Here is a 20,795-nt window from a genome sequence, read left to right as displayed (position 1 = left end):
ATAGTTTACCTCAGATCTTGAAAATAAAATAAACCATTTGAAATTGAACTTTAGAACTGTGACTCAAAATCAACACATGTCAGTGATTCGGCATTTACATTTAATAATGTTAAAGAGGTTTGATATGTATTCATTAGATTATACTGTAGACAGTCTAGTGGTCGGAACGTTGCCTTACGACGCCGCCGACCCAGGTTCAAACCTCACCCGAGTAAATTATTATATATATATTTAAGATAACACTGTTTGGGTTACTTATGTCGGGGTACAATGATAGGACTGGATATCTAAAAAAAATTAATGTTCTCATATTTCTGAAAAACATTTGAAGTTCTGAAGCAGCTGTGTCCTTGAAAAAGACATGATAGTGTCATTAGTAACTGAATTGTAAATAATGTTATTTTAATATAGTCAGTCGTGAACTGAGGTGGGCCGGTCCAAGGCTTGAAACTCCAGGGCTGAAAAGGAGTCCCACTCAGGACCTGTTGTAGGACACAGAATTACAATGTAATTTGCTCACCTAATGTTTATGTTCATAAAATTTATATTATTTGCTAATCAATAACCTCATGTGGAACTCTGAATTTGCATCTCATTTTGGAGTGTGCTACTGTTCACTGGAGCTCACATTTCGGTCACAAATGCATGCTTTGAGAGCCTTCCTGAATGAATGAATGGATGAAATCGCTATTTTCCAACAAGGCAACCTGGGGTGCTGAAATATAATTGGCTAAACTGGCAGTGGGTGGGTTAAGAAAACCAAAACAAAGACAGACCTTCCGGCACGGAAAGCCCATTTTGCAAGCAAAATAACTGTGACTTCAGCATTGTTTTTCAGATAAACAAGAATGTTTGCTTAGCATGTTTCTTAAATATCTACAAACATTTAATGGTATTTTTATGTTTTAGAAGAGTCAGAAACCTACAAACAGCAGCTTTAAAGCAATTTAATTTCTTCAATGTAAAATGCTGGCTTCCACACAAATCCTTCATGTTGTCGTTTTTACAAATGCAAGTGGATTAAACTTAAACAATTAAGTTGTTCCCACAAAAACTTAAGAGTTGTGTTGTTTCAACTAATTTTTAATACGTTTGATCAAGCAGCAAATGTCACTTTTGTGTGTACATTAAAATGCAGTTTTAGAATACAAAAAAAGTGTTTAAGTCAGAGAAAGTTTTGCTTTATATGTTTTGAATCTGCATGAGAATTCAGCTTTGATACAAAAATATACATTATAATAGATACCAGTAATAATCAGGGCTGCACAATGTATCAAAAAATATTGTTATAATATTCAATTCAATATATCTTTATTTCTATAGCGCTTTTACAGTGTATATTGTGTCAAAGCAGCTAAACATAGAAGTTCTATTTAACTGGAACTGTCAGATTAGTTTTCAGAGCAGAAGTTCAGTTTAGTTTAGTTCAGTGTGATTTAAATTTCACTGCTGAGCAAATCCATCAATGCACAGCTCCACAAGTCCCAATCACAATCATAATAGTATATGCAATATCCATATTGCACAGAAGTGCAATTAAGCATTTGTGTGCTGCATGCATAGGTTGTTTATTCAAAGCTGACCAATCAGATGAGGCCTTTACTATATTTATCCCCACCTCTCCAGAAGGTGCTGTTAGCTGAACATAGAGCTGAACATAAAAACTAATGCCGGAAGACGAGAGAGAAAAATACAACAGCCAAGTAGAATTGCAATATCCGCTGAGGTTTCAATTAAAAGTATAATTTAATATAATATAATTTAATATATTATAATAACTAAATGCTGATAGAGGGCATAGATGGATAGCGGAATAGAGTTTGCATGTTCTCCCCGTGTTTGCGTGGGTTTCCTTCAGGTGCTCCGGTTTCCCCTTCAAGTTCAGAGACATGCAGTGTAGGTGGATTGGGTAAGCTAAATTGTCCGTAGTGTATGTGTGTGAATGGACGTGTATGGGTGTTTCCCAGTGATGGGTTGCAGCTGAAAGGGGGGTTCATTCTGCTGTGGCGACCCCAGATTAATAAAGAGATTAAGCCGAAAAGAAAATGAATGAATGAATAAAAGCTGATAAAATCGTTTTTTAAAGTTAGCTATATGATAAGAAATATTTTTATTGCAATACTTAACAACAAAATTGCTTGTTTTCCCTAGTATCATGCAGTTAGTAATAATATATAATGTAATAATCTTATAATGATATAACTGAATATAATGATATAAGAGATAATACATACTGTAAAATATCTCAAAAACAATCTTTATTATAATTGTCCCACTTAAAGTTGTTTTCTGTTTGAACTTGATAAAAAAATATTTTAACATATTAATTAGAATAGTTAAATATAATAACAGTAACAAAAGTGCTCTTATTACAAATGTTGCATATACTGTACTTACTATAGCAAGTACAGTACAATTAAGCAAGCACATTAAACTAACCCTAACCCTTGTTAGTGTGTATGAATTAATATCATTAAGTAGTTGAATGAATGATTACACGAGCAATGACATTAAAATAACTACCATAAAAACATATTTTCATCATTAAATGTCCATAACAGCTGCATAACAATAGAATGTGTGTATTCAGGCTTTACAGTATGAAGTATATGATCATGTATAGCTTAAAAAACAAGTGCGATTATCACAACTGATCTAGTCAGTTTCAGCAAATTTTGCAACTGGGTGGAGACACACTGAAACAACAACATCGCACTAGTGTGATGTTTAAACACAAGCAGACATTAATGGGGATTTTGGGTCTTTGTATTATCGCTCTTCTCTTCTGTTTGTTAGTTTTTCAAGTCAATTATGTCTGTAATTGACTAATTGGCAGTGTTTATGTTGTGTGTGCAGTGGAGATCGTCCCTGATGAAAGGAGCCACTAGGGTCACTTCCTGATGATGACAGTAAACATGGGTAAGTTGTGCTCTCCTGTTCTTCTTTCTCTTACAGCACACACACGCACACACTTCCTGTAAACAGTTCCCCACAGCATAGCCAAAACACACACACGCACTTTCAAACATGCGTGAAACATATACCAAATTTTTGAATGTTTAAGATGAGTAAGATTTGTTTTGATGTTTAAAAGAAGCCTATTCTGCTCACCAACAGTTATTTGATTCATTATTTATTTATTTTTTTTTAAATGTAAAATTGAAATTTTATTACAATTCAAAATAACTTTTCTTATTATTAAATGTGGATTAAAATTTGATCTAGATTTGATGATTTTTATGACAACTTGCTTTAGTTCATATCTCGGACAGTTTTACCTATTAAAGTTTTTTGAAATATTAATGACAACAGATTGAGTTGCTCTACAAATATGTATTTTTATTATGGCAAGAATAAAAGCAAAATAAAAGAGCACACTTACTTAAAAATACAGATGTTTTTTTTTTTTTAGATTTAGCCCACTCCACAGTTCACACATTACTGTCTGGCTAGTTTCTGTCCTCTATTATGCTAAAAAGGCAATAACATACCTGACTATTATCACCAATAAAGCCTAGAGAAACGGCATCAGAATATTGTAAATATATAATATTGTAAAATAATTTTTTCCAGTTATCAAACAAATAATCTGTTCCTTTATTATATTTTTGTAACCAATAAATTATTTCAAATTCACAGTTGTTTAAATAAATTAGAGTAAAAATCTATGACTGGTGGAAAAAACATATTCGGTGATTGTGTACGTGGCTCACTTTTGCCATGGCCTCTTTTGTTTTTTAAAAACTCATTTTTTAAAAACTCATCATTAAAAACTCAAAACTCATTTAACAAAAACTTTCTCCTTTCCCACGGCTGTTGCAATTTCTAGCAAAGAGTTATTGATCATCTGGTTATCTCAATGTATCGCACTGTTCGCTCGAGTCTCAAAAAATGCTGTACGCACCGCCAGCCGAAATCATGTCGCACGCACCCAAAGCGAACATCTGCAAACTCCATGATGACGTCATATTCGCTGCGTGCACTCAAGCGAACAAGCGGACACGTCAAGTACAAACCAGGCTTTATGCATCAATTATGGGCTCCAAGCTTTTTCTTCATTGAGATACTTTGAATTCTTCTTCCATCATTTGTAATGTTTCTAAATTGCATTGTTAATCATTTCTTACCAATTTTTTAAATCTGTTTTATCTATTATTTTCTGTATAGCTCCTGACCATGACATATTCACACTAAATGGTTATAGTAGACACCTTTAAGGGATTATATGCTGCATCTTTAATTTATTTTCTTAGGTAAGAAGAAAATTCCACTTACGCATCATACCCTTTTTTCATTATAAAGCTTGAAGCATCAGAATTGGTACTCGATATCTGCCGATCACCATGACAAGGAATCGTTACTAGGTATTGGCTGCAAAAATCCTGATTGGAGCATCCCTGTTGACATCATTACTGTAGTCTTCTGTGTCACATGATCCTTCAGAAATCATATGCATATATGATGATTTGAGTTCAACAACATTTTGTTATTAATTTCAATCTGGAAAACTGTTCATTCCTATATGTTTTTGGAAACACTGACACAGTACCGTTCAAAGCTACCATTAAAATGTATTTACTTGTATTCATTTAGAGCAGTGGTCCCCAACCTTTTTTATCACCATAGACTGGTCGACGCTTGATAATTGTACTGTGGCTCGGGAGGGGTGTGAATGTTAGGTGGGTTCTACAGTACGTAGATTGCTATGCGACCATCAACCGTTTTATCAGACGATGACAAGCTGACAAAACATGGCTTATTTATGGAGAACATTAAAAATTCCTGCAGTGTTTGGGATGTTTTGTTTTTCTGAAGTAGGTAGTCTACCGAAATGTGTATATTCCATAAAAAGTATGAAGCTGCTTGGTCAGTTCTTGACATGTGACTTCTGTACATGTGACTTTTCAGCTTTTTATTTTTAATAAATTTGCAACAATTTCAAAAAATCTTTTTTTCAAATTGGCTCTATGGGGTATTGTGTGTAGAATTTTGAGGAAATAAATGAATTTAATCCATTTAGGAATAAGGCTGTCACATAAGATAATGTGGAAAAAGTGAAGCGCTATGAATACTTTCCGAATGCACTGTAGCAGAGAGAATCAATAAAGTCTGGCTGCAGATTTGCACTTGCACCTACAGGCTTGCACGCTCAGACTTGCACGCTCAGGCAAGTGACATCATTTACAATCACCACCTGTGGCCACTTGCATGAAAGTCTTTTGGTAATTTAACTTAAGGGTGTCCCTGAGATAACGGATTTCATTAAGATCGTTGCAACAAACTTCTTATCTGTCACCCTTACTCCAGTGCCTTTGTTCTAAGTGTTTCACTGTAGTTTCTGGCAACATACAGCAACGAGTGCCACAGTTGCTATAGTTACTTAAACAGATCGTAACGAACCATGAATGCTTTCCTTACAACAGCTCTGCAGTAATGTTACACATCATCTGTGTCACTTTCTTTGCGTTAAGCGAGTCGAGACGTTCCCTTATTCAGTCGATCTCGACATCTCGACTGTCATGGTGTACAACTTAAGTACTAAGAATTATTTGACAATGTCGTCACTGTCAACGCAAACGAACTGGAAACTTACGTTTGTTTTATTTGTGTAGATTTTCAAGTGACAGGTGCTGGTGTTGTTTGTAAATGACGTCACTTGCATAAGAAGCGTGGGTGCCTGAGCATGCAAGCCCGAGAGTGCAAGCCTGTAGATGCAAGAGCAACTCTGCAGCCAGACCTTTCTCGAGAAAATAGATCATTCAGATTCGGATTATTAATAAAACGGAAATAATTCATGAGTACTTGAGCAACCAATTGATCCAAAGGCCGGTACCCGTCCATGGCCCAGGGTTAAGATGGCACATTTAATTGTTTAAAAGTGAGTTAAAGATATTTATAATTTAAGCAAATATTTTAACCTTCTTTTCAATAACTGATATAAATTGAACATCAAATCAGCATGTTGGAATTGATTTTTGAATGATCATGTGACACTGAAAGACAGAAGTAATGATTCAGAACTTTATCAATAAATTTAAATTTAAAAACAACATTCAATAAGGAAGCACTTATTTTTAATTGTAATATTTATTTATCTTTTACATGACAGTTTTTTTTACCTTTTTGATCAAACAAATAAAGTCTATGTGACTAGAATAGGCTTCTTTAAAAACATAAACATAAAGCAATCTTACTCATCCCAAACTTTAGACTGATGGTGTATTCATAAGCTGATCCCAGGACAGGCCAGGTTATTTGACACTTCAGAGTTCTCAAGCATCAGAAGAATATTTCTACATAAATTGCTTTTTTATGTAAAAAATTCAAAACCAGGGGAAAGACTGGCAACATCTGTTCCAACAGATTTTAACTGAAATGGTTGGAATTTTATATAATGTATTGATAAAGGAAGCTACGCTGGGTAATTCACTATACATCATTAAGGCAAGACACTGCAAAATATATAAAAAAAATAAAATAAAGTTATCACCAAAATTCCCCATTTGACTTGTTACATCAGGAATTTCAAACATTTTCGCATTGCTAGTTTTCTAAAATGTTGTAATATGCAAGTGGAACATTTAATTAAACATGCACTAATTTGAATACATTTTTAACACAAAAAATCATTGGATGCATTCAGGTTTGAAATTATTATTATTATTATTATTATTTTTGACATACTAGGGTCAAAGATTTGACTGAATGAATTTACAACTGAAAAAAAAGCATGAAAAATGTTGAAGCCTGCAGTTTTCCATCGTAAATTTTGAAATGAATATTTTGTTTTACATTGTGATACATTGTGGCACTTAATGTGTGCGCTAAACTGCTTTGCATAGTTAAGGTTGCCCTTGGCTGGTTCATATTGACCTGGCAGTCCTGAAAGTTGCATCATCAAGTTATTGTGTGCCTTAGTTCCGCATAATTTACTTATGATGGCATGCTAAAATGTTTTCATGCAACCATCATTATTTCAAGGACAAGTGCAGCTAAATCCTGGGGAAAGGTTGCATTTATTATTGTTCTCATATTTAGTTATGATCGTATGTTATTTAGGTTTACATTCTGAAGTTTGTTAGTGAATGTCGACTTGTATTCATTGGCACTTTTGGAATAGTTCCACATAATACATTATAATGACTGAAACGTAGTAGTCAAATCAATCACATGTAATCTGATGCAACTTAATCTGAATGCACCCATGTTGTAGGTTCAAAAAGGGGCTGGAAACATTTCTCTGAGATTTTAGTCCATATTGACACGAGAGCATCACACAGTTTCTACAGAAACTGGGCCAAGATTAGACAGTATACAATTCTCATGGGTTTAACTAACAAACAATAAAACAAAAAACCGGCAACATCATTCATTCATCCATCAAAACACACGTACAATGATACTTTAAAACTTCAGAACATCTACAGGCCAATGTTTCAAACTCCAAATCATCTAAAATCTTTTTAAAAGCATGTAGTGAAACCAACTCTTTAAACTGCAACTGTGTTTGGAGATTATTCCATGCAAAAGGTGCTTCATATTCAAAAGGCTTTTTTCCGTTTCAGTACGCAACACTGATAAAGATAATAAACAAACTCCCTGAGACCGAAGGCTATAGCTAAAGAAAGGCTTTTTACAAATGTAAGTTTGGAGATATGAGGGGAGTAAATCCAGAATATATTTATAAACAAAGATATTCCAAAGCTTGAGCCTACGAGTGGACAAAGCAGACCATCTTAGATTCATGATGTAAGTCTCTTGTTCCAGCACATCTAAAAGAGGACTTTTGAGTTTAGTGAAATCATTGTTATGTTCTAGAAACCAACTAAATTCTCGACTTTTTATTCATAGAGTGCTTTTAACACCATAACTGGACCCAAAGTGTTTTACAAAAATAATAATAATAATAATAATAATAAAATAAAAATAATAAATAATAGGAAATAAAATTACAGATTATGCTAATGGAATACAAGCTAAATGCAAGCAATAATTAAAAAAATAGCACAAAACAGTTATATATTTTCAAAAGCTTGGCAAAAGAAGTGTTTTAAGTGTTCATCAGATGAAGGACGTTCCAGAGTTGCCACAGAAAAAGCACGATTGGCTCTATATTAAAGATGAGATGTGGAATTGTAAGTAATTTATCATTAGAGTGCAAAGAACATTATCTTTGATATTATCATTATGTTTGTACATTTAATCATCAAGTCCAGTGATAGAGCATGCACACCCCTAAAAACTTACAGTAGTGCTTTGTAATGAATTCCGTATTGAATTTGTAACCAATGCAGGTTGAATAATGCAGGTGTAAACCAGTTTTGCAGTGATTTAAGATTTGTGAGAGTGTATTATATGGTATACAGGAAAGCATAAGATCAGGCGTACTTAATAAACTGTCAAGCGAGTGTAGATTTCATTTAAATTGTTTGGCACATTGTCAGTAACTGTGTTTCCATCCAAATTTCAAATGACAAAATGTTTAAATACTATGTTAAGGATGAGCAAGTAAAGCACTGTTTTTATCCCATGCGTTCTTGGACAAAAGTCATCACTTCATGGCAAACTACAAAGTACAAATTACTAAGAATTAAAAAGGAATTTGCTGAAACTGGTAAAACCACTCTGGCTCTTTTTTCCATGACTTGCGTCTCTGAGCACAGATGACACACTATAATCAACAGTGTCTTGTTGTCTTCTATGCGGATGTCTGATGTTTGGGAATGCCGTCTTATGACACAGTGCAGAGAATTTATTAAACCAAATCAGTTTGATGACTGACTTGGCTCAGATACATAAAAAAAAATATTAATTGCATTTACTAACATGTTTTTAAGGTTAGTAGTTGCAAACAATGTATATGGGCTATAATATAAACAAACTATTTAATTTGAACATCACTTTATTTAAATGCAGGCATCCCAAATAAACTCTTTGCGACCCGTCACCTTAAAAAAATGTGTAAATCCCGCACAAAAAAATGCAGGTTTCAACACAATTCCTTCATGCTGTCTCAACACAAATTGATTAAGTAATTTAATTGTTTTTATAAAATTATGTTCCCAAATAAATCATTAACCAGTTGAAAATCTTCTCTCACCCCATTTCATACTGCTCATTGTGTGTGCGCAAGGACTGTAACGACACTTCCTTAGTCTCACGTGCTCTGCAGAGACCCACTGAGATGTGCCCTTTTGAGGCTTAAAATAGTTTCTAAATCTCTTAAAATGTCCGGGAGTCCACTTTTGCTTTCTAAAATTGTTGTGTTTTTGTATTACACTTTTATTATAGACTATTGTTTGGCTTCATAGCTGACAGCGTGCACAGTCGCGAGAGAAAAAGTAAATAATAATTTTTTAATCTAAAGGATTTAAAAAGACTTTACTGCACACTCTCAGAAAAAAATGGTACAATGTTGTGCTAAAGAAGGTACACACCCTTGTCACTGAGGCAGTACCTTTTTATGGGACAGAATTGTACCTTAGAACAAAGAAACAAATTTGTACCATTGCAGTTTGTACCTTGACATGACATGAATCATACCATGGGAAATCAAAATTTATCTTTTCAGTGTCCCAAAATGTACTTTAAAAAGTTAATAAAATCTTAGCTGCTTTTGGTCGATTTAAATGTACTCCTGCTATTATAACTCTTGATTTTATGCTTGTTTCAACAGATACCGGTCTCCAAAATGGACCTGGACCGCACAAGAACTCGCAAGGTTTGCAATCTATATATATATTTTTTTTTTAAACCATTCATAAGCACTCCTGATAGTACTGATGCATCAGTGTGAAGTGTGTGCTGACCTTGCCTACAGAGGTGACAATAATGAGATGGTGGCCCAGTTGCCAAAACTAAAAGCAAACATAAACACACCTCTGAAACTCTTGCATCATCCGCATTCTTCTCTCGTCGAACATTAATTTGCTTCAGTGTGGGACAATAGTACAAGGTGAGTCACATAAGGCCTGTCAGGAACACTTTAGAATGAAGGGTCATAAATGAAGTTTTGTTTGCATGAAGGAAATGAAGTCATGATCTATGATATAAATAAATGACATTGTTTTAGTGAGGCACAATATTGGCAGCCTTATGTTTAATGCTATCATTTTAGAGGGATCAGAAAAGAAGTTTCATTGTTTTCTGCGGTTTATTATTTAAAATTAAATCAGTTGCTCACTCTATTATTTGAATAGTTCAAAAACACCTCAAAGGCCCCATTTAAACTAATATGTTTTCATTTTAAAACACATACATCCACATTACGCCGGAGTTTTCGAGTTCTAAAACTGGAGCATCTTGGAAATGCCAAAGAGGCTGTTTTCATTTTAAAATTCTGCTGCTCCATGTCAGTGTGGATGTCTGAAAGCGGAGGCGTGGCTGCAGACATTCGCCTGATCTGATTGGGGCTTTTTCCTCTATAATAAGTAGCCTACACAAGGTTCAGTCTTGCATCCTTTCCTTGTAAGTACAGACTTCGCAAGTTTGATATGGAAAACAAACTCCAGAGGACACGTCAGTAAATTTTCAAAGGGAGCAGTGTACTTTATAACCTCTCACATGACCCTGCTCAACAAAAAAATGCATAATTTCATTTCGCATTAGCAACTTAACTGACAGCAAAAATGTTGAGGCGTCGTGTGGCTACATGTTCATATAACTGTCAACCTCACTGTATGCTATTTTTATAACAAAACGTAGCCCATAACATAACTGCCCTTCTTTCATTTTTATTGAAAAATACGAAACATATAAAAGTATAACGTACAATAAGTTTATACAATATTAAAAATAAAGGTAAGAAAACAGTCAATATGCAGAATTAGTGTATGCGGTTACATAAATTAATATATTAGCTTATCTTTGTGCTCAGCCAAAACATGTTACCTGAGATCAAGAAATAGATTCAAAACACAGATTCAAAATAGATTCAAGTCGGGGAGTATGTCGTCAGATATAGACAACAAGATGAAATATATATCACGTTTAACAAATATAGTTAGATTAGATCTAGGTGTAGATCCTAGATGAACCATCTGACGTGCGCAGCTCTCACCTGGGGTTTTGTGCTCAAAGCTGTGGCTGACTGCCTGGAGCTCAGACCTCTGCATTCTCTGCAGCGCATGTCAGAGTGTGTGTATGGTCACGTGATGTGTGTTTTCAGCTGAGTAGTGTGGACAGAAAGCTGTTCAGAAATGCTAGGTGAAGCTCCAGTGTGGACATAGATTGTTTTCATTCAAAAACGCCATTTTAAAATGAAAACGTATTAATGTAAACAGGGCCTAAGTGGCATCTAAAACTACCATAATAGAGCATTATTCTTTGTTTACGTTGAATTATTTCACTTTGAAGACCATGAGAAGATTATTGTTTGCAATAAAAGTGAAATACTAAACCTACATGCAGGAGCCTGATAAAAATGCTCATTTTACAGGAACATTTCAGACAGCATTTAGAGTATCTGAACTCTTCATTTGTCTTTTTTGTAATCTAACAATAAGACACATTATATGGTCTAATCTTGTTATCAGTATAGGGGACTCACCTAATAAGCGAGGTAAGCAGCCGCTTAGGGCCCCAGGGAATTAGGGGGCCCCGAACAATGCCATGAAGCCTAAATATCAATAGAGAAAGAGAAGGTTTTGAGTTTCAATGCTAATGGCTTATACCTGGAATTGCTTAGAGCCCCCAAAACACTAAGTCTGCCCCTGCTTGTTATTATAGTGTGAAAGATAATCTTCTTATTATTATAATTTAGTAAAATAACAATTCAATTTTAAATATGCTAATGCTAAATATTGCATTTGAAAATAAGCATATTCCAATAAAAAAATGAATGGCTTTACCTTTAAAATAAGTGCAGTTTATAGTGAAAGTCATTAATATTTTAGTTTGTTTTATACATAGTTTTTATTCTATTTTCTGTCCTGAATATTGCTAAATTAAAAGCATTTTTAAGGGTGGGGGGTAATATGATTTTTTTTTTTAAAATAAAAATACCAAGAAAATATTTTGCAAACATTTGGAAGAGTGAACATTTGGCTGTCAATGTGCTGTGACTCTAGCACACTGTGCAAAATGCTGTGTTGAACACAATTCCTTCATGTTGTTTTAACACAATCAGTTATTAAGTGGATTGAACATAAAGCAATTAGGTTGTCCCCCAAATAAGTAAGAATTGTGTTATTTCAACTCATTTTAAATTATTTGATCAAGCAGCAAAAGTCATCTTTTGAGAACAGTAATTCTATCATATGAAGTGCATTGATGATACTTCAACAGGTACTACATTAGATTTTTTTTTATGAAGATGTTGTATCCTTTTAATACATTTTTGCTGCTTCACAAACAGCATGTGTTTAAAATGTGTCTGTCCAAATACGTTATGCTTGTACGAATCAAACAGTGACCTTATTAAGAAGTTTTCGAGTGCAGGCAGCTAAACATGGAATGTATTTGTAGTAGAGACACAGAACTTTGTGTTCCTGTAATCTTGCTAAATACTTTAGTGGTGATGTGTAGAGAAACCCCTTTCATGTCACATTCACTTTAGCTCTGATCACGTCTTGAGCACAAACACACACTCACACTCACGCCCTGAAAAACTTGTGACATTAAACCTGTCTCCGCTAACAAAAACAAACCATTATGAATTTATATGAGGTTTATTTCTGCAGTCAGAGGTGTAAAGTTTAGAGGAAGTTTTGATTTAGAAATTTGGAAGTGGGAGGATGACATATGATTCTGTTAATGCTGCTTTTAGGATCTGAGAACTTTGTGGACAAATATAGTTATGTTTACGTATGCATAGGTACAGGAAATTTGACCAAAGTAGGTATTGTTTCTTGAACTCTGCACAAAATATTAATGAGGAAGCTAAAGACAGTTGGGTTTGTTATTGGATGAGAGTAGAGACTTGTTTCTTTAAACGCTTTCATTTCAACCTATTATTGGGGATGAATTTCTGACCTCAGACCCAACTAATTTTTGCAATTCTCCAGCTGTGATTCTTGGATTCTTACATTTTTGGGCCACTTCCTGATGAAGTTTAAAAACAGACGCATTATTCATTCATTACACTTAAAGGTCCCTTGAAGTGCTTTAAAATGTGTATTATTTTATTCGAAAGTTTATAGTAGCTCCTCCCCTTTATTAAAAACAGCCAATAGAGCTTTTTTAATCTCTCCTTTTTAATCACAGCTCTGCCAGTAAGAGTGGTTGAATTAATGTGCATTAAATGAGAACCAAACGAGAAGTGTCTTGATTATGTCGACACACGTCAGATACTAGAGAGCATTTAATTGGTCAAGATTTGAAAAGAAACATGAGAAATATGATGTGACTTAAAAAAAAAAAATTACATCTTTGAGATATCCGTAAGACTAACATACTGATACTAACATCTAAAGAAACTTATTGTAATTTCACGGGACCTATAAAGCCAATTTATGCTGTTGTAGGTTGCAGAGTCGCATATCCTTTGCCAAAACCCTGATGTGGAACCTCTAAGGCCCAAGAGCTGTGACTGGTTGGCTTGATGGTGGTGACAAGTGTGGGCGAGCAGAGAGCTCCCGAAGCATACTTTAGTTGTAGGTTCACTTTAACATAACTTAACTTTACACCAAAACACTAGCAAATAATCTCAATAAATGCTCACAATGGCATTGCTTGAGGCTGATTTATACTTCTGCGTCAAACGCATGCATATGCTCCTGCGCAATGATGCATTGCACAAGCTCTGTAATTGGTCGGATTGGTAGCTGTTCTGAGTGTGGGCGGTGCTGAGAGCTTCGAGACCAATGAAGCGAATGTTTACTAGTGTCTAGTCCCGTGGAGGAGCTCCATATGGAAACTATTGTTTTGTGTTTACCTTATGATTAAAGTTGTTGCACGTCTCTGAATGAGCGAGTTTTAGTTACTTGCACTTGTAAAGTAGCGTTTAGAGAAAACAACCCACCTGCAAAGAGACTCGAACCAGAGGAGCATAAAAACCCAGTCTTGTTCTGTAGGGAATGAAGTGTATTTTATTATTCAATGCCCTGATGGTGGAAATGGGCAGTTTTAACCATTCTTTTAACAGTTATTTTCAGCCACCTTCCATTTTGCGAAGCTCAAAAACATTTAGCCATAAATCACAGGTTATCTGGGGTTTTACCCAGTGTGATGAATGACTGAATTTAGCTTTTGTCTTTCCTCATATTTATAGCCCTTTAAAACAGGAGACCATGATTCAGCAGTTTTGTTGTCACCTACAAAAATTGGTAACACTTTATAATAATGGCCAATTAGTTAATCCTAGTTTTTGCATTTGCAATTTTTTTTACTATTTACTATACTACTATATTTAATAACAAACAATTAGTAATCAATTTATTATAATATATATTCAACTTTATTAACGTCAGTTAATGTTGTTTGTTATGTTAGTTCATGTTTGTTCATTATGCGTTAACCTTTAACAAGCACAACTTTTGTTTTTGATATTAATGCTTAATAATGCATTTGTTAATGTTGAACTGTGATTAGTAAGTGCTAAATTCCTAGTGGTGGCACTTGTGACAATACCTGTGATGGGGGAGACTAAATGGTCGTGTCTAGTTTCTTCTCGCAACTGCCTGTTTATGCTGTCTACATATTTGATCGAACATTTCACATAATTTACATTGAATTTTATTTGGGCAGAGTGAAAGCGTGAGACAGAGCAGAAAAGCATGTACAGGGCTTGAAATTGACTCTTTTCCTTGATAGCACTTCAAAAATTTAGAAGCACTAACCAAAAATCAATGATCACCACTGCAAATTGTATAATAGCGTATTTATTGCATTTGAAAACAACAATCAGGACTAACAACAATCAGAAACAACTATCGAAGTAATTCTTTGATGACTTTTTGCGCAATAATTCCAAAATTAATGTCTAATAATTAACATTTTTTAATGATGACTATGATGACAATGATACTAAAAAATAACAATTCTCATGATCATGCTCCCTTAAATGTGCTTGAATGTGAGTTATCTGCTATATTATCTGCTAAAAGTCATACTGTTACATTGTGAAAATTAAATCTATGGTTTGCAGTTTGCAGTAAACAAAAATGAAGCATTGCAGTAAGAAATATTTATGTTGCATTATTGTTTTTTATATACATGTCAATTTAATAAACAAATAATATTTCTGCTACAAAACAAACAAAATACTATAATAAATCATTCATTTTAATGCTGAAAGCTGCAAAGCAGTCACCAGTAACTAAAAAGAAAAATAATATACATCTCAAGAAAGATTAAACAAAAGAAAGGAAGTCTCACTTCTGCCACTCTTTAAAAGTTTTGGTTTGGGTTTGTGCAATTTTAAATGCTCAGTCTCATTATGCTCTGATTTACATTTTTCTGTGTTTGTGAAAAAAAAAAAAAAAAACAGGCGAGCAAGCCGACCCAATATATAAGCAGGCAGAGCTGGATTCTCGCGATGACCACCTGCGCAGTACCGTTTTTTGACATGTGCTGCAGTTTCACTTTAAACTTAAAGGCGAGCTTCTTTGGCGATGATGTTTAGTGTTAAATTCTACATTTAGCGGACATTTGCACTAAACATGCAGTGAATGCAGCGCATCGAGATTCGGGCCATCAAAACAGCTGATCCTCTCAGGGTCTTTCTGCACTCTCTCCGAAAGCACTCGATTGATCTCGGCTTTCACACAGCATGATCAATCTCATCAGTGCCATTATTTGTAACTTTGGGTGGGTTTGCAAACCTGTGTACTTTTCATCGCGTCTTCCTCAAACTTCCTCAAATGCAAAGCCGTTTTCATTACCCATGGTCACAAAAGCTCTGTTATCTGACAGCGTAAAGCCTTGAGTGATTGACAGCTAATTTGAATCAATATAACGGCAAAAAAAGACCGATTCAGCACGTTTTTAGAAAAAAAATCAACAGTCGCACTACAACCATTATATGCAGTCGCACAAATGCTCCAAAATATATTATAAGGTCGCATAGATTAAATTCCAAAATGGTCTCAATTTCGAGCGCTTCATGCCGTTATGTAAATAAGATTTTACATACGGCTATTTAGCTGTTTAAAAGTTGTGATCTGGCTCTATAAAAAAATTTAAAGTAACTTGACTTCAAGGGCGGGCGCCCCCCCTTATATAATCATAGGGGAAACACGGGGTTTTGTTTTTGTGAATTGTGAGGGCATTCCATAGGTTTCCATTGTTTTTATACTGCAAAACTGTAATTTCTACTTTCAGAAAACAACAACGACAACTCATTTTGTATGATTTAAAAGACTTTTAGAAATTGGGGACATCAATAATGTCCTCATAATTCACCATCTCCATCTAAAACCAGTGTCATTCTCATGTCATTACCCACAATTACCACATGTCAAAAACACACACACAATCATTTATTTTCAACACACTTAAATGTATAAATACGAGCAGAGATTTTTTTATATGTTACGCAAAATGCTTCTTTTTTTTTCACAGCATACTTAGTTCATATTTACCAAGCATGTCAATATAAATGGAGGTCTATATACGGTATGTTTTTCTGTGATTGATGGAGACTGTCTTCGGATTGAGAAGTCAGTATATGGTTAGATCAACAAGTTTTTTTCTTCTCTCAGCTGGCGTCATGATCACTGTGGTCTGGCTAACTTCCTTTAAACTTTGTTTCTAGCTTTGTTCCTTTTCATCTTGTTGAATGATCGTCTGTCATCCTGTCAAGTCAGATACTTTTCGAAAAAGATAATGGAACATTGTTACTCAACCAGTCTCCAGCAGACTCTAGTTGATGCAGTAAATCATGTCATTTTGACAACAGTGTGAGGTGAAGACGGTATACTCTAATAATCCTCGTTCCTATTTAAGAGTCACTTTAAATAATTTACAGAAGATACAGCTCTGTACTTCTACTATTATTTGTTACTTTCTACATTAGTGGTGCATTTTGGAAAACCATCATTAGCCAACTAAGGTCGCAAGTTTCATTGTTAAAAACATAGTTTGGTGATTTAGTGATTTGGTGTCATTGCAACGAACATTCGCAAACTACGTTGCAAACTTGTACGCTTGCAACTACACCTCTAGAGCTGTAGTTAGAAGCCTAGTCCCTGTGTTCTGTTCCCAATTATCCCCCCTATATTCCTTTCAAATGTTCCAACTTTTAAACTTGCAATGATTTAAAAAAACAAAAAAAAAAAAACATTAAACTCATCTCTCTTTGGTGTGATTTGCTTTCAAAGTATTTTTACAGTTCAGTTTTAGCAAATATTTATTTTTTTATTTTTTTGACAATTGCACTCCCTTTGCAGTGCACTTTGAAATCATTTATGCCATTTTGAACGCAGCCATGGCTCATGACGAAAGCTATAGGTGACCTATTATTTTAAAGCTGAATTTACATCTCCAATGCTAGTAAAAAACAAAAATATATCATACGTTAATGGTTTTAATTGAAAGCTTATTTATTAGGAAATGTGTCTGTACTGTAGGCCTATATGACTTGGGCCTGTTGGTTTGAACATTTCTGCAGTGGTTTGAATTTCAAATTGTACTTAAAATTACATTAAAAAATAAAAAATAAATAAACAGCATCCTACAAGATAATAATATGTTATAATACTACTTAATAATAATAATAATAATAATAATAAAATTACAACCACTAATGATTTATATATGAGATTACAGTTAAGTGGTTTTATGTTTTATAATAGAATATGAAAAAGGAAAAAGGAAACGTAGGCCCATACAGGTATGTGCCGTTCAATTAATATGGAAAGCGAGTGCATGTTTATACCAAAACTAATATTGGATTTTTTTTAAACACATGTGCGAGAAAAACAATATAATTTGCAGGAAGAATTATGAGTTTTTTTTCCAAAGAAGTTGTTACTTCACCCTGTTTAGAGCATCGTTATTGGACATTTTACGTTAGAATTAATAACGTTCTAGACTGTTTGATAAGATTATCTTCTTTATAAGCAGAGCTCTTATTCAACTCAATATACATTCTATTCAGACCATTTAGTTGAACAAATTTTAGTCAATTTAATGTAGATTCTCTTTAGTTAATTTACATGTAATTTTCATTTTATCCAGTACATTTATAAATAGTCTTTTCCATTAAAAATTTGAAGAAACATAATTATCTTCAGTCTTCGTTCTTCATTTAGTGTAAGGGCGTCAATTCTGCAGACAGCTTATGATTCTGATCAAGAAATTGACATTAAGTTAAGATTCTGTTGAATTTCGTAAATATTTTGTTTGTTTAATTTACATTATAGTTAAGATAAGTTGACATGATATGAGTCTGTTCTGTTTATTGAAGATTTCATTTCTATTCAGGTCAATTTAATACAATTCTATTTGGTTCATTTGCATTGAGTTGCTTTCTGTTCAAGAATATTTTATTTTATGCATATTCATATTCAGTATTTTAGTAAGATTTTATTCACTTTAGTATATATTCAGTTCAATTTATTTAAATCTATTCAAAAGAATTACATTTAGACATATTCTATTCTATTAAATTGCTTAATTAATTGATTAGTTAATTATTTAATTTTTTTCCCGTTTAGTATTTTCCTTTAGTTTTGCTCAATTCAGTTACATGCTGTTTGGACTATTTACTTAGATTGTATTCAGTAAAGTGTTTTTGATCAAAGTATACTATTGAGTTAAACTCTACTTACATTTGATTTTATAAGATTTTGTTCTACTTTATTTGTTTATATTTGATTTGGTGCATTTCAAGGTTCTAATCAGTTTTCTAGTCTATTATGAATATCCAGTCAGTATTTAAAAAGTCATATGCTTGATATATGCAAATCAAGGCCATATTCTAATCAAAATGTTAAAGGGACAACAAAAATCTACCATTTAATCATCCTCAAGTGGTTTCAAACATTTTATCGAACACAGAAAATATTTAGAAGAAAGCTGAAAACCAGTTTTCTTCAATATGTCTTTTTTTGTGTTCAACAAAAGAAAGTAAGTCAAACAGCTTTGCAACAAATAGAGAATGAGTAAATCATGACAGAATTTTCTGTTTTTGGTAAACTATTTCTTTAATCCAGGCTTTGCAGAAGTACTGTATAAGTCTTCAAACCTGACAACCCAAGATTAATATCAAAACTAATACAGATTAAAATGTATACTTTGTAACAGAATGAGTATAACAGAATGACACACCAATCAAGATAAACCTGATGTTATCCAGTGCACTGATAGAAATGATTCAAAGATGATTCCTTGGTTTTACTACATTTTTTTTCACATTAAGTGGTTGTAAACGATTTATTTGGGCTGAATTTAAACAAACAAATTAAGTTGAATATTACTGAATTAAATTTGTTTAAATTCAACCCATTTGTTTTTTGTAACAATTTTGTAGAAATCATTTTTTTCAGTGTGTAAAGAATCACCACAAGTCAACAATTTCTATTATTAGGGCTTCTGGTTCATTTTTGAGTACAGTCTACTCTATTCCTGTTTTGTTCAGTATTTATCCAGTGTATTGCGAATCTTGTCATGGCTGCGTCATGTACTGTGTGTAGTTTGTCATTTCTCCCGCACAGGGCAGATGGCAAACTCTCCAGATCTGAAGCTCGCGGCAGATGGAGCTGCTCTGCATTCCTGTTCAATTTGTTCCATTAAATGAAAAGCCAGCTCACTGATTAATAAACCATAACGTAACTGCAGACATTACTTTACCTCAACACCCCCCGGTGTGTGCGATTTCTATTTTAGGCAACTTGCATCACATTCTAAGAATAGCCCACATGCAAACTCCTGCAAGGACGTCCTCATCACTCTTGCTGGTCTTCATACCCGCAGGTGTTTGAGGAAGGGCAGAAAGATAAGTGTATCATTCTTTCATGTACTGAATGAAGTGTGCAGGCTGTTGTGTAGTGCACCGCTGACAGTTTGACATTTACACATGACTTGGTGTTTCTAAGCTGAGCGTGAAATGCACAGCAATTATTGACTGAAGCCACTTCTTCAGAGAGCTGAGAAGTTGAAGATGCTGCTGGGTCAGAGGTGATACAGTGGATCTTTGGGTTCATTTCGGATTATTTCGGGAAGACTTGAGAAGAAGTGAGCATTGCACCTCTTTTATTTGCATACAATGCATTAAAGACAACATAAGTTACTCATTTTAATTTCAAACTCAACATACAAATTGCTTGCAACAATTTTGCAGAAATCCCTTTATTAATCTGGGGTCGCCACAGCGGATTATATATATATATATATAGTTTTAATAACTCATGTCTAATAATTGATTTATTTTATCTTTGCCATGATGACAGTACATAATATTTGACTAGATATTTTTCAACACTTTTGTACTGCTTAAAGTGACATTTAAAGGCTTAGCTAGGTTAATAAGGTTACCTAGGCAGGTTAGGGTAATTAGGCAAGTTATTGTATAACGATGGTTTCGGTAGTCTGTTGAAAAAAAATTTATCTTCAAGGGGCTAATAATTTTGTCCTCAATCATGTTTAAAAAAACAATAACTGCTTTTATTCTAGCCAAAATAAAATATATATACATACATATATTCACGCTCAGGAAAACACATTAAGCAAGGGCTTATTATGCAGTCCTGGCGCCATCTTGTGGATAGACAATGTCAATCGTCTTTGGCCGCCAACGAGCTGTCTCTTAGAAATTGTAAACATTTTAAAATAGGCACTATTCTTACAAATAAATTGCATAGTTGCAATTTAAACAACTACATTCTTGACTAAAAAAGCCTGAAAAGTACATTTTG

General features: G+C 33.9%; 1 protein-coding gene across 1 annotated transcript in view; it reads left to right on the top strand.

Moving 5' to 3' along the window:
- The window catches only part of map3k22 (mitogen-activated protein kinase kinase kinase 22), a 111,486-nt gene that overhangs the window by 29,373 nt on the left and 61,318 nt on the right, over nucleotides 1–20,795 (top strand). The window contains exons 2-3 of the mRNA NM_001423668.1: nucleotides 2,857–2,919; nucleotides 9,677–9,721. Coding sequence (NP_001410597.1) covers nucleotides 2,901–2,919; nucleotides 9,677–9,721 — 64 coding nt within the window. The 5' untranslated portion in view covers nucleotides 2,857–2,900. The remainder of the gene's footprint in view (nucleotides 1–2,856; nucleotides 2,920–9,676; nucleotides 9,722–20,795) is intronic.

This window comes from Danio rerio, chromosome 24 (genome assembly GCF_049306965.1).
Source record: "Danio rerio strain Tuebingen ecotype United States chromosome 24, GRCz12tu, whole genome shotgun sequence".
NCBI classification, from domain to species: Eukaryota; Metazoa; Chordata; class Actinopteri; order Cypriniformes; family Danionidae; genus Danio; species Danio rerio.
Note: the sequence above shows the minus strand (reverse complement) of the source record. Positions and strands in the feature narration are given on the sequence as shown.